Source organism: Myotis yumanensis, unplaced genomic scaffold (genome assembly GCF_028538775.1).
Source record: "Myotis yumanensis isolate MYYU_CA2020_CCGP unplaced genomic scaffold, mMyoYum1.0.hap1 SCAF_11, whole genome shotgun sequence".
Taxonomy (NCBI): Eukaryota; Metazoa; Chordata; class Mammalia; order Chiroptera; family Vespertilionidae; genus Myotis; species Myotis yumanensis.
In genome coordinates this window covers 70,940,093-70,954,535 of record NW_027223762.1, presented here as the reverse complement: position 1 = coordinate 70,954,535, position 14,443 = coordinate 70,940,093, and the positions used below count along the sequence as shown (strand labels likewise).

The 14,443-nt window shown below is 48.6% G+C and overlaps 1 protein-coding gene across 2 annotated transcripts in view; it reads right to left on the bottom strand.

Moving 5' to 3' along the window:
• LOC139020157 (testis-specific gene 10 protein-like) overlaps positions 1 to 14,443 on the bottom strand; it is a 241,863-nt gene that overhangs the window by 29,895 nt on the left and 197,525 nt on the right. For both annotated transcript variants that reach the window (XM_070429872.1, XM_070429873.1), the window contains exons 17-19: positions 8,657 to 8,825; positions 2,160 to 2,295; positions 1,639 to 1,803 (exon numbers count right to left, since the gene is read on the bottom strand). In XM_070429872.1, the coding sequence (XP_070285973.1) occupies positions 1,639 to 1,803; positions 2,160 to 2,295; positions 8,657 to 8,825 (470 nt within the window). The remainder of the gene's footprint in view (positions 1 to 1,638; positions 1,804 to 2,159; positions 2,296 to 8,656; positions 8,826 to 14,443) is intronic.

Here is a 14,443-nt window from a genome sequence, read left to right as displayed (position 1 = left end):
ACTGCGGGCCGTGAGTGTCAGACACTGCTCTGTGATGGGTGGGCGAGAGGGTCAACGATGGCTGGCGAGAGACCCGCCCCACAAACACACAAGGTCACACGTGGCCCCGAGAATGGGGGCCACTGAGGCTGGGGGCCACTGAGGCTGAGGGCCACTGAGGCTGGGGGCCACCGAGGCTGGGGGCCGCCGAGGCTGGGGGCCGCCGAGGCTGGGGGACGCCGAGGTTGGAGGAGACGGAGGCTGGGGGACCCGGAGGCTAGGGGACACCAAGGCTGGGGGACACGGAGGCTGGGGGACATCGAGGCTGGGGGACACCGAGGCTGGGGGACACCGAGGCTGGGGGACACGGAGGCTGGGGGGCACGGAGGCTGGGGGACACGGAGGCTGGGGGACACGGGGGCTGGGGGACACGGAGGCTGGGGGACACGGAGGCTGGGGGACACTGAAGCTGCACACCTGAGGGTGCAGCGATGTGTCCATCACATGATAATTAAAACATAAGCAGCACAAGCCTGTGTCAACTTCTCCTCCGGTGTTTTAAGGTGTCATGGGGGTGGCTTGAAGTCCAAGAAACAGGGCAAACCATCCCCCTGCCCCCTCTTCCTTCTCCGCCAGGTGGGAGAGCCATGGGGGGTGGCCTACTGTCCCCAGGCCTGTGTGGAGCAAGCGGGGACAGGCGCCCCTGGAGTGGAGCTCTGAGGGTGCTGGGCTAGTTCCCTCGGCCACACCACAGCCTTCCCGTCGTCAGCGACCCTCTGGCCGCCCAGAGCTGCACACACACTGAGCAGCTTGCCTTCCCAGCCTCTGCAGGGCTCCTGGGGTTCAGAGGGCACAGGCTCTGAGCCTCTGAGTCACGATGAAACCGGAGCCCTCCATGGGGAAGCCCTGGCCCAGGTGGCAGTGCTGCTCCCAGGGTGCTCCAGGGAGTGTGGCTGTACAGATGGACCCAGGTGCCAGCATAACACGAATAGCCCCCCTCTGCCCAGCCCTCAGCAAGCTGTGTGCCAGGGGACATGGGCATTCATGTACAATCACGTGGCCTGGGTGGAAGGGCGGCCTGGGAGCCCTGCAGTTGGCACAGCAGGCAGGGCCCGTCCTTCCCGTGGGTTCTCAGGGGAGGGCGTTATCAGGACGAGCTCCCCCGCCCGCGGAGGCCATGCCGCCTTTCCGGCCGGCCAACTCCCTGCTGCCCTGTTACCAGCACCACGCCCTGCCCCCACCCCCACCCCCGCCTGACCGGTTCTCACTGTCCTCCATTCAGATGCCACCACCCGGACTAGGTCACTTATGCTGACCACTCCCTTCTCCCTCCAGCCCAGTGTCAGGCCAACAGAGAGCGGGACAAAGGTGCTTCCTCCCCATCTGGTCATCTGCTCGACAGGAAAGACGAGGTAGAGCCCACTGTGTCAGATCTCTCCCATCATGAAGCACGCGACCCAGACCCTATCGCCTAGCGAGACTGCATTCCTGCTCAAAGAGTGAAAACAAGTGCTGGCTGAGGGCGCCAGTGCCCTGCGCTGGGAGACCTCCCACTGCACCGAGCCCGGCCACCCACCACCGGCCTCGCACGGGGCCCCCGCAGCCCCGCTGCCCTCCGTGGTGGGCGCGGTGGACACGCAGGGCGCAGGCTGTACTTGCCTTGATGGTTGTGCCGGGACCGATGTCGTGCAGCAGGGACATCTCTGGGGGGCTCCTGGGCAGCCCGTCGTCCTCAGAACTCATGCCGGCGTCATCTCCCCGCTTGGTGGGCAGGCCCCCCGGAGCGGGTGGCGGCCCCATTTTCACATTGCACTGTATTTTTAACTGGATTGGAATAAAGAACGTTTGGCTCTTGTTTTCATCAGCGACTTTATCAACAAACCCTCCCGCCCCAATTCACTCATTCGGGAGACGTTTCAGCGCCTGGCCGAGGTTGTGGGAGGTTCATCTCCCCGCTGGGCAGACAGGCCTGTCTGCCGCCAGCTCTGCCGTCACCTTAAAGCGAGCCATTACCACGCAGACGAGTCACGATCCAGCTGTAACTACCGGGCGTGTCTTGGGAAAGTTGCGATGTGCACGCAACTGTACTTTAAAATATATCAAATAAGCCAAGCGGGGACTTAAAAACATCTCGATTTGTATCTGCCGTACATACCAGGTGACGCTGCCAAGGGGTTTACCTGCAGAGCCTTAATCCGGTCACACACGTTTTCTTGGGAGAACACCCGCACGGGCCTCGCAGGGTCCTGTCCCGACTCCGGAATGAAAATGCTGTCGTGTGAGAGGGCCCGGCCGCCCAGCGCGCCCCTCGACTCCCTAGGATGAGAGAGCCTCCGTGAGACTGCGCACGGCCCCTCCCCGGGGTCCTCGGGTGAAGAGCTGGGGGCACGCGGGCCGGTGGCCCTGCACACGACCGGTCGCGGCTGGTGCGTTTCTTATTTGCTCCCGACTTTAGTGTATCCCCACCCTGTCAAACACCGCAGTCAACGACTAGGAACATGGCAGAGATAGAGATTTTCCTAACAGATCTGACGTTTGTGTGAAATTTATTTTATTAATGGAAAAGCCAAGGCCTGACTAGGTGTGAGGTCTGAGACAGGGGCCTCGGCTGCTGGCAGCGCTGTCGGGAGGGTGAGGTCACTCCTGCGGGCCCATGCGCTGCCGCTGGGTGGGCTGGAGGCTGTGTTTGCACAGCAGGTGGAGGGCCTGCCCAGCTCAGGGACTAAAGTTCACCTCCACGCTGGCTGTGAAATGACACCGCACATCTGCAAAGCCACACTCTCGCCACTACCTGACCGGATCCGTGCAGGGCAACCTGTGCGCCTAGGTCCTGGAGTGCAGATGGCCACCCCTCCTGTCATCACCGCCAGCCCCTTCCCTAGCTCCAGGCTCCATTTGGAACTGAACCCACAGGACGTGCAGAGGTTCTAAGAGGATGTGGGAGTTAGCGTCGGCTCTTCCTAGCAGCAGTGGCTGCTGAACAATAGGTGGAAGGAGGTGACTGAGACCCGATGATGAAGGAAGGAAAGCCGGCCCCGGCAGACACTGGCCGTCTTGTACACCACGACCCCCCACACCACCCGCCCCGCATCCTGTCCTCTGTGAGGCCATCGGGACTCTTAGGTGTGGCCCTGTCCTCCAGTCTGCAATTGTGAATTCGCAAGGGGGGAACCCACGGCTCCCCGAAGGGTGTGTCCTCACATTTCTGGGAGGGCCAAGGGCCAAGTGCAAGCACCAGGCGGCCCTCCCACCAACGGCGGCCCAAGCCACAGAGTTCACAGGCACACCTGGCTTCCCTCCTCCAGGGGGCAGCTGGGCCACACCCTTTGTAACCATGATCGCTGCACCACCTCCACAAAGATACACTGGGGGAAACACAAGGCCATTCACTACGGCAGCATTTATGGAAGCGGAAGACCGGAAGCAACCCAAGTGTCCCTCAGGAGGTAACCAAGACACGCTGCAGACCTGCAGCTGAGCAGCAGGGGAGGAGGATCTCTGTAAACTGAGACGGGCAGCACCAGTCTACACTCAGGGAAATAAAACACAGAGCAGAACAGCACTACGGTGTTAGCTCAGCGTGGGAAAGGGGCCTGGATGTATATGGACATACGTGAACCTGTGTGCATATTTGCTTATATTTTTTAAAAGCAAAAGGATAAAGCCCTAGCTGGTTTGGCTCAGTGGATAGAGCATCGGCCTGCAGACTGAAGGGTCCCGGCTTTGATTCTGGTCAAGGGCACGTACCTCGATTACAGGTTCCTCCCTCGCCCGGGCCCTGGTCGGGGCACGTGCAGGAGGCAACCAATCGATGTGTTTCTCTCACATCGATGTTTCTCTCTGTCTTTCCCTCTCTCTTCCACTCTCTCTAAAAATCAATGGAAAAATATCCTCAGGTGAGGATTAACCCCCACAAAACAAAACAAAACATAAACCCCACAAAAGGATAAGTAACAAATTAATAAAAATGATTTCCTTTGGGGGAAGGAACAAGATGGGAGACAGGGTGCCAAGGTACCTATAGGTACAATTTTGCCTTTGAAACTATGTAAATGTTTTACGTGGTTAAAAGACAAAATCAAACAAAGAAGGAAATAAAACAATCTCTAAAACTAGACAACCTGAAACAAGCAAAATTTTATAACACGTTATTGGCATATCCACACAGAGAAAAGTGATTTTGAGTGACTTTAACTCCACTTCCAAGTGACTTTTGACTCTACATCTGTAATAGGACAAATTCTAAGAACAAAACCCACAAAGATATCAAATTGCACTTGGTAGTCTTATTAGTAACAACACTGATTTAAAAACACAGTACAGAACAATCTTTACAGTATACAACAACCTTTGTTCTGAAAGGAGAGTAATAAAGTTATTATAAGTATATTGTACGATGAAGGAAAGAAATAATTTTGTGAATATCATTATGAACCAAGATATCCAGTATAAGAGAAAAATAAATTCAAATAAAAAATCCAAAAAGTAAAATATTTATCCTATTAAATTTAAACTGGAAATATCAGTGAATTAATAATTTATTTTTTTCTCTTAAAAAAATAAAGCATCTTTCCTAGGTATATGTGCTGGAAAGGTCTAAAAGCAAGGACAGCCGGCTACCTAGCAATCATCACCCCTGGCAACCAGCCTGTGGTCTCCTAAAGCCATCTGCACTAAAAGGAACTAGAGCCCTGTGAAGAAATGGCTGATTACAGGTCGAGGGCAGGAACTGTGCGAACTACCCTGAGATTTCTCGCTGTGCAAGAAAGCAAAGAAGCTTTCAAAACAAATGGGCTCGTGGTAAAAGCACCCAGGAGCTGCCCTGGCCGGTGTGGCTCACTTGGCTGACCACTATCCTGTGCGCTGAAAGGTTGCCAGTCCCGTGTCCGGTCAGGGCACATACCCATGTTGCGGGTTTGATCCCTGGTTGAGGTGCATACAGGAGGCAACCGATCAATGTTTCTCTCTCTCCTTGCCTCTCTTTCTAAAAAAAAAAATAAAAACATTAAAAAAAACCCCAGGAGTTCATTTGAAGACACTCCCATGGGACATAAAGATGAATAAAGGTTGTCATGGGCTAAAGCAAATCAAATATGTAAAAATCCATGCCTTAATAATAATGACCCGCAAGGGTCATTATGCCTCTGAAGAGTTTTATCCTCAAGTTAAGGGCCAATGTTGTTTAAAAGAAAACATGAAAGTTGGCACGGCAACAAATCTGTGGGTTTTTTATCCTTTTTACTCATAGATATAGCTGCTGGAATAACTGAGCATCTATACTGCAACTATACTTTGGTGAAATACAAGTTATCCTATATAATAAAAGGCTAATATGCAAATCGACCGAATGGCAGAACGACCAGTCGCTATGACACACACTGACCACCTGGGGGCAGACATTCAACACAGGAGCTGCCCCCTGGTGGTCAGTGCGCTCCCACAGGGGGAGTGCTGCCCAGCCAGAAGCCCTGAGCCGGGCTCACGGCTGGCAAGCGCAGCGGCACTGTTGGGAGCCTCTCCCGCCTCCATGGCAGCACTAAGGATGTCCATCTGTTGGACATCCCCTGAGGGCTCCCAGAATATGAGAGGGCGCAGGCCAGGCTGAGGGACTTTCCCTGCTCCAGTGCATGAATTTCATGCACCAGGCCTCTAGTTAATAATAATATTCAAGAAAATACAAAATTCATTGGTCAGTATTAGAAGGTGACCGGGTACCAGGTCATCACTCTGAAGGTGGATCAATAAAAGGATCATTATCTAAGCACTACCTTGCCCTTCCTATACAAACTGTATTTGAGAGCCACCAAGGAGCTGATGAAGTAAAGAAAAAGGTCTTCTTCATAGAAGAACTAGTGACCCAGTGCACAGATTTATGCACATTGAAAGGAAATTAATTAGGAGGTGGCCGGTGGGGCGGGACTGGGCAAGATAGGCTGGACATGCTCTGAAGCCAACCTCCCGCGGTCCCTTCCTGGTGTCTGCAGAATGAGCGGGGTTCCACTGGCAGGTGGGGTCCCTCAGCCTGGCCTGTGGGGACTGGGCCAAAACTGGCTCTGACATCCCCTGAGGGGTCCCGGAGTGTGAGAGGACACTCACTCTGCCACGTTGCTGTTGTACAGGGTGTGGAATGCAATCACAAGTGTGCAGTAAACCAGATTCGGGGCCAGCAGTGCCCCAGCAATAACATAACCCATGGCCGAAGGTGGAGTCACGGGGCCCACACGATGAATCGGGCTCCCTCCTCTCTGGTTTCAGGGTGCGTCACCCAGAACCATCGCTGCCAAGTTACTGCAGCTCTGCAGCTCCTGTGTTGAGCGTCTGCCTCCTGGTGGTCAGTGCGCATCATAGCGATACTTGGCATATCAGCCTTATATATATATAGATTCCAGCTGGCTCATGCAGAATAAATGGCACAATTAGAAAAACCACCATTTTGCAATGAAATGATGGGTCTAGGCCAGTGGTTGGCAAACTCATTAGTCAACAGAGCCAAATATCAACAGTACAATGATTGAAATTTCTTTTGAGAGCCAAATTTTTTAAACTTCAACTATATAGGTAGTACACTGTTATTAACTTAATTAGGGTACTCCTAAGGCTTAGGAAGAGCCACACTCAAGGGGCCAAAGAGCCGCATGTGGCTCGAGAGCCGCAGTTTGCCGACCACGGGTCTAGGCCATGACCTTCAGTGGGTGTTAAGACCATTCGGTGAAGACAAGTGGAGGAATCGCACTGAGAACCCCCTGCACCCACTGCTCAGTCTTAGTCACTAGAAGTAGGATGACCAGAAAGCATGTGCCTGTGAAGTGACAGCAAGTATCCAGTTCCACCTCAATCTAATTCATATCTAGCTCTACCTAACACTTCCCAAGAGCTTCAGAGACTACAGGAATGAATTCGGTCATGCCAAGAGAAAGCAAAGCCAGAACGTGGGATGTTCTGCAGAGCAATCGGCCCTGCTCTTCCAGCAGATCAATGGCCTGAAACCAAGGGGGTGGAGGGTTGCTACAGATGAAGAGACTTAAGAGGCAAAACCACACAATAAATGGGCATCAACTTCTCAAACCCACAGGGTCCCACAGAGTTTGCCAGCATCAATGTGTCTTGGCAGGTGGAACTCCTCTGGCCAAGGTGACGGTGAGAAGTTGCTCAGGTCCAGAAGACACGCCGACTCTTGCATTAGCTAAGTGCCTTTAAGATCTTGTCTGCCCTCCACGCTGCTCTCTGAAAACATTATTTGCACTTCCAGAGCCTCATCATAGTCCACCCTCGGGCCTCCTTTCCTTGCATCAATCCAGCAAACTATTATCAGTAAATGAGGACCCTGCTAGGTGCTGGGCATATAAAGGTGAAAAGGGCGCAGTCCCCACCTTCCCCTGGGCTCCGGTGATAGAGGAGATGGACAAGTGGACAGGTTATTTCACCCCAGCTCGCCCCTCCTGCTATGGTGCTGTCCCATGGCTGGGGGTGGGGGGGAGGAGGGGAGAGGGGGACACTCCCAGGCCTGTCTTCCCAATGCCAGGACTGTGTTCCAGTCAAGAGGGTGTGTGGGGTGAGTGTTGCCGTTTCCCTGCAGCTGGCCCAGAGAAGAAAACGTGTGATACTTAGCAATGTTACATGATGTCTTTCCCCCCGAGTTTGGAGCACACCACCCACAACACCTCGCTCGGTCCACCCTCTCCGCGCTCCACAAGCCGCCGCCGTGTGGCAAGCATGCTCACTGCCAGCCGGAAGAAACAAACAAAAAAGCCAACTGGAAAAGCCTTGAGCCTTTCCTCTTCAGTCATTTGGTGCCCCCAAGTGGTCAGTGTAATTTCCACTCTGTTAAACCCTGGCGAGGAGACTGGTGAGAAGGAGGGAGGGCAGGACATGTCCTTGGGTGCTGACAGCGACCCCAGGGTGGTCTGTTCTCTGACCCCGAGGGTCATTATGCCTTCAAGGTAAGGGCCAATGTTGTTTAAAAGAAAACATAAAAGTTGGCGTGGCAACAAATCTGTGTGTTTCCCCCCCTTTTTACTCACAGATATAGCTGCTGGAATAACTGAGCATATATATTACAACTATATTTTGGTGAAATGCAAGTTATGAAAATAAGTAGACTTCCCCAAATTGTCCTACCTATTGAGTCTGTTCTGCCTCACAATATTTTTGGATGATTTTTCTAAGATGGAACAGCAAAAAGCGCCACCCTCCCTACCCCCTTCTCTCTTGTCTCTGTTTTGCTCTCTCAAAACTTTCTTATTAGATTACTCAAAGTTCAAGCTTAAAGAGATGTACTTCCTGGTATAGTATCCAGGTCCTCAAAAGAATTTTAGGTCAAATTAAATCGGCTCATATCCCAATCTTGCCACGTTCAGCTGTAGCATATTGGGCAAGTTTTCCAAAATTTTGCTAAAGCGTGGTTTGCTCATTGATAAAATGGTACATCTCACCTCCTGCCCCACAGTTATCCCAGAATTTTAATATATGCAGCACCTGGTACACAGCAGGCCCCTAAGGATTCCCCCCAACGTTCTCCGTGTATGAAAAGACAGGAAGCACAACTTCTGTGGGAGAACCTGCTGTGGAACTACCTAGGAAGAATGCAGGCTCAGAAACCCAGCCGGTTACCATGACAACGACACAGAGCATTCGGGCCTCCCGTGCCCGCTCCTGAAGGCCGTGAAAAGCAACTTACTCGAGCTCATCCTCCGAGTCGTAGCCCACTGGCCCCGCCTCGATGGCAATGAGCTCACTCTTCGCCTGACTCTGCTTCCAGGCGCTGCCTCCTGCGGAGGAAGGCGATTCCTTTCTCTTCTTCTTCCCGAAGAGCTTCTTAAACGTTTTGAACTTGGATTTTTTCTTTCCTGTGTGGAAGGAATGCCCGTGAGTGCTTACCGAGCCTGTGTGAGACATGCAGGAGAAGGGGAGAAAGCAAGACTGCTGTCCATGCACCCAATTCTTCGCTCCTCAACAGCCCGTTCACCACACAGCAGGACGTGAGGCACCTGGCACCCCGTTTCTGGAACCTGGAAACAGAGCTTGGTTTCTGCCTATTTTGGACATTTAACAAAAGAGCCAAGTGCTGGAGCGTCATCGAAGCATGAACAACTTTCCTCTCACCTGAAATCAAGTTTTAATCTCTGTCATATACAGGGTCAAAAGCAAAAAGTCCTGATGAGGAAAAGACCATGTCAGAACCCCATTTTTCCCCCAAAATAATCCTAAGTGCTTCAGTTAGTGTGGACATGGGCACCATGACAGTCAGAGGAGGGCCAGCCTCATGGGCAAGAGGTGCTGGCGGGAGCCCCAAAGCCAGGATGACCTAACAGCTTCCCGTGGGAAAAATCATGTGCCGGTGGCCGCGCAAAGCCCGACCGCCATGCCCCCAGGGTGACAGAATTCACAGCCTTGCAAACACGATGTCTCCTGCCTTCTCACCCACAAATCCCATCACACCCGGGCCCTGTGATGGCGCATTAGTAGCTAAGCAGAGCTCCCTGCTTTCCTCCCGAATCTACTGTAGGACTAACAATGGAAGGATGCAACACTGTGGATGAGCAGGATGCCGTCTGACATACCCCAAAAATCTACTCAAATGATTCCTGAGTTTATATGTAATTCTGTAAGCTGAGTTCTTTAAAAAACAAATGGAATTGTTATCTTTTATGTTAACGCTCCCTTAGGGCGTGTGCCCGATATTGCCCTAATGTGGAGAATCATTAAGGATCAGTCTGGTAGGAGCTCCTGCAGTACCTTAGGGGGAGCTAATTGCTGCCCAGAGGGGAGTTAGTTGTTCAGCCACGTCTTACCATCGAATGAAAGTTTCCTACCTTTATAATCACAAAACAATTATGTTGCTAGTTGGTGGCTCTCAAAGAGAGTCTATTATTTGGAAAGGCTTTTAACAGTTTTCTGCATTTACCAGGTCACCATCTGGCCTTTGCCTAGTTAGCAAACAGGTACACACCCCTGCAGGTCTGAGCAAACATGTGGCCTCACGGTCCTTCACAGTCAAAGACGCCGCTGCTCCTCTGGGATGATGTTTACAATGTTCTCAAATGACATAAAAATGGACTAAACTGAGTCGACAGTAGTGAAGGTCAAAGAGAAAAACAGTTTAGTCATTCTTGTCTAATTCCTAAGTACACATAGCAAAATATGTTATGAAGTGCAGTGAGGAATGTTTAACTTTAAGAGTAACCAGCAGCATAGGAATTGTGTGTTTAAAATAGTGCGGTGGTTTCCCGTTTTATGTTTAATATTAGAGGAATCCATGGGCAGCAAAATCTCAGACATATGCCGAAGCAATATCTTCACCAATACAGCTCCTAGGACAATGGAAACTAAGGAGAAAATAAACAAATGGGACTACATCAAAATAAAAAGCTTCTGCACAGCGAAAGAAACCATCAACAAAACAAGAAAGCCCACTATATGGGAGAACATATTTGCCAATGTTATCACCGATAAGGGTCTAATCGCCAACATTTACAGAGAACTCATACAACTTAACAAAAGGAAGATAAACTACCCAATCAAAAAATGGGCAACAGACCTAAATAGATACTTTTCGAAAGAAGACATAAGGAAGGCCAAGAGACATATGAAAACATGCTCAAAGTCACTAATCATCCAAGAGATGCAAATCAAAATGGCAATGAGGTACCATCTCACACCTGTCAGAATGGCTATCATCAACAAATCAACAAAGGACAAGTGCTGGCGAGGATGCGGAGAAAAAGGAACCCTTGTGAATTGCTGGTGGGAATGCAGACTGGTGCAGCCACTGTGGAAGACAGTATGGAATTTCCTCAAAAAATTAAAAATGGAACTCCCATTTGACCCAGTGATTCCACTTCTAGGAATATATAACAAGAAACTAGAAACACCAATCAGAAAGGATATATGTACCCCTATGTTCATAGCAGCACAATTTACCATAGCTAAGATTTGGAAACAGCCTAAATGCCCATCAGCAGATGAGTGGATTAGACAACTGTGGTACATCTACACAATGGAATACTACACTGTGGTAAAAAGGAAGGAATTCTTACCATTTGCAACAGCATGAATGGACCTGGAGAGCATTATGCTAAGTGAAATAAGTCAGTCAGAGAAAGATAAATATCACATAATCTCACTCATTTGTGGAATATAATGAACAACGTAAATTGATGAACAAAAACAGATCCAGAGACAGAGAAGCCTCGATCAGACCGTCAAACCTCAGAGGGAAGGTAGGGGAGGGCGGGGGTAAGGGGGAGAGATTAACCAAAGGACTTGTATGTATGCATATAAACCTAACCAATGGATACAGACACCAGGAGGGTGAGGGCATGAGTGGGGGTGGGGGGGGTAACGGGGGGATAAGGACACATATGTAATAGCTTAATAAAGAAAAAAATAAAATAAATATAAAATAGTGCAGTGGTAGGCTGGGGGGGTGGCAGGTGTGGGGTGGTGGGGCTCAATGTGGGGGAAGGGGACATCTGTCATACTTTCAACAAGAATGATAAATTAAAACAAACAAGAAAAAGATGCCGCTGCTGGTTAGTGAGTGGGGGTGAGGGGCCGCACAGACCCAGATGCGGCTGAGCACTTGCGTTTGCCTTGCATGGTTCGGCAGCCATCCACGCGGGCCCTGTCTGTGCTACATGTATTCACCGCTAGACTCTTTAATTTAAGTTCTTTAATGGTGACCAGCACTATTCAGGTTTTTACATCTTTTTAAAAATTATTTATTTTTTTTATTGCTTAAAGTATTAGAAAGGGAGGTTTTTACATCTTGAATCTGTTTTATGAATTTACATTTTTGCTAGGAATTTGCCTTTTTCCAAATTTTCAAAGTTATTGGCATGTAGTTATGAATAATATCCTCTTACTGTTTTAGCATCCACACTGTCTGTAATAAAGTTCTCTTTCTCAGCCCTGATGTTAATGATCTGTGTCTCCTCTTTTTCCTTGATCAGCTGCATCAGAGGTTTGTTGATTTTATTTGCATTAATTTCTATTCCTCTCTTTATTCTTTACTTCTTTCTACTTTCTTTGGGTTTACTTTGCTAACTTTTTAAATTTCATGAGATGAATATTTAGCTTGTTAATTTTTAGGCAATTTATTAATTTTAGGTAATTTCTAAGCACCTCAGAATTTTCTTATCTTACTGTTATTGATTTCTAGTTTAACTGTATTGTGGTCAGAGAATATACTCCATATGGTCTGAATCTGTTCAATTTTGTTGAGACTTGCTTAAGTTTGTAAATGTTCCTCATGTGCTGGAAAAATAATGTATTGTTTTCAATGTTTTATATGTGTCAAGTAGGATAAGGTCTTTTTATTTGTGTTGTCTAAATACTTTATATCTTTAATTTTTAAATACATTTGTTCTATGAATTACTGATACAATTATACGAAAAATAACCCACTCTGATTGTAGGTTACATCTACTTTATTTAATTGTCAATTTTTACAATTTTTACTCTATAACCTTTGACATTATGTTGGTGCATAGAGAGGTAAAATTATTATCTGGTCCGAAATGAAATCTTTTGTGAAATGCCCTCTTTAATGTTAGTAATGCTTTTTGCCTTAAATTTTATTTTGACTGCTATTAATAGAGCTACACCAGCTTCCTTTTGCCCAGTATTCGCAACGTACATGTTTTTCTGTCCTTTTGTTTAAGAGAATTCGTTTTAGAAATTCAATCTGATGATCTTTAACTTCTAAGTGGAACAATTAATGTAATTAGTCTCCTTGCGCTCACTGTAATGGCTGATATGTTAATAAAAACAAGTCCACCAGCGTGGAGGGTGCTGCTGAGAGCGCTCTGCTGGGTTGCAGACTGTCCACTTCCCGTCGTGTCCTCACATGGCAGGAAGGCAGCGAGTGGCTCTCCGGCCTCACCCTGTAAGGGCAGTAATCCCATCCACGAGGGCTCTACCCTCCAGACTTAATTACCTTCGGAAGCCCCCACCTCCAAGCAGCACCACCTCGGGCGGTTAGGATTTTAACCTATGAGCTTTGGAGGGACACATTCAGTCCATCACACATAGTGCATCTCTCCACGTATGTGGGTCTTTGTTGCTTTCTTCAAATAATATTTTATATTTTTCAGTCTACAGATCCTACATATACTTTGTTAGATATATACCTAAGTATTTCTTTGATTAGTACTACTGTAAATGGCACCTTTTTTACATGTCAATTTTTAATTCTTCATTGTTAGTATATAAAATTACAGTTTTTAAAATATTGACCACGTATTTAGTGCCAACTTGCTAACCTTGCTTAGGAGTTCTAGGTACTTTTTGATATTTTCTATAGTCAGAGTTTTATTTCTTCTTCCCACCTGGATCCCCTTTATTTCTTTCTCGTGCCTCATGGCACTGGCTGGGTGCTATGAGACTTCTTATGGTTCCCTGTTACTTCCATATATTTTCAAACTTTTATTTGTTATCTTCAAACATAGTGTGGTGATTGTTTTATAGCACGTATTTGATAATTCTGATACTCAGCGCCGTTGTGTGCCTGTTTCTCTGCTGTGTATCAGTTCGCTAGGATTGCTGTGATGAACTACCACAGACTGGAAGCCTAAACCACAGAACTGCTATGGTCTCAGTTCTGGAGGCTACATGTCTGAGATCAAGGTGTCGCTGGCATGGTTAGTTCCTTCAAAGGGTTATGATGGAGAACTCTATTCCGTGTCTCTCCCCTAACTGTGGGTGTTTGCTGCCAATCTGGCGTTCTTTGCCTTGTAGCTGCCGTCACCCTAATCCCTGACTTCATCTTCACGTGGCGTTCTCCGAGTGTGTGCCTACATCTCCATTTCCCCTTTCTGTAAGGACATCGGCCACCGTAGATCGGGGGCCCACCTTCTCCAGTATGATCTCGTCTAAACCAACTACCTCTGCAAAGACCCAGTTTCCCAATAGGGTCACATTCTGAGGTCCTGGGGGTCAGGACTAGAAAATATGAATTTTGGAGGCACACAATTCAACCCGTAACACGTTGGTTCTCATTCATGGTGCTTGTTGCCCAATCTGCCTGGTTATCACTGACAAGTGTGTTATAGAACTGACAGTACTAATTACTAACGTAGTAACGTGGAGTCTAGATAGAAGGCACCTTCCTTTAGAGAAGACTGCTTCCTTCCGCAAGGTACCTCAGGCCACCTTCAGTCTAGAAATACTCTGAGCCAAGCTCAAGGCTTGAGAGTCTTTGAATTACCCAAGTGATGCAAACGCACGCTATAAATCCACACAACTATGACCGACCTCTGGTTCACACTTATTCAAATTTTGTGGCTCCTCAGGCCCCCAGCTGGTTTTAGGGAAGGTCTTCTAGTAGATGGCCCACCTTGTACAGGTCTGTACTTGACATTTGACCCTCTCCCTCTCCTACTACTTCATGAAGACAAAAATGAAACTCGAAATTTCCAAGATTGGTAAATGATCTGAGGGCAAAGTGGCTTCTATGCTCAGGTTC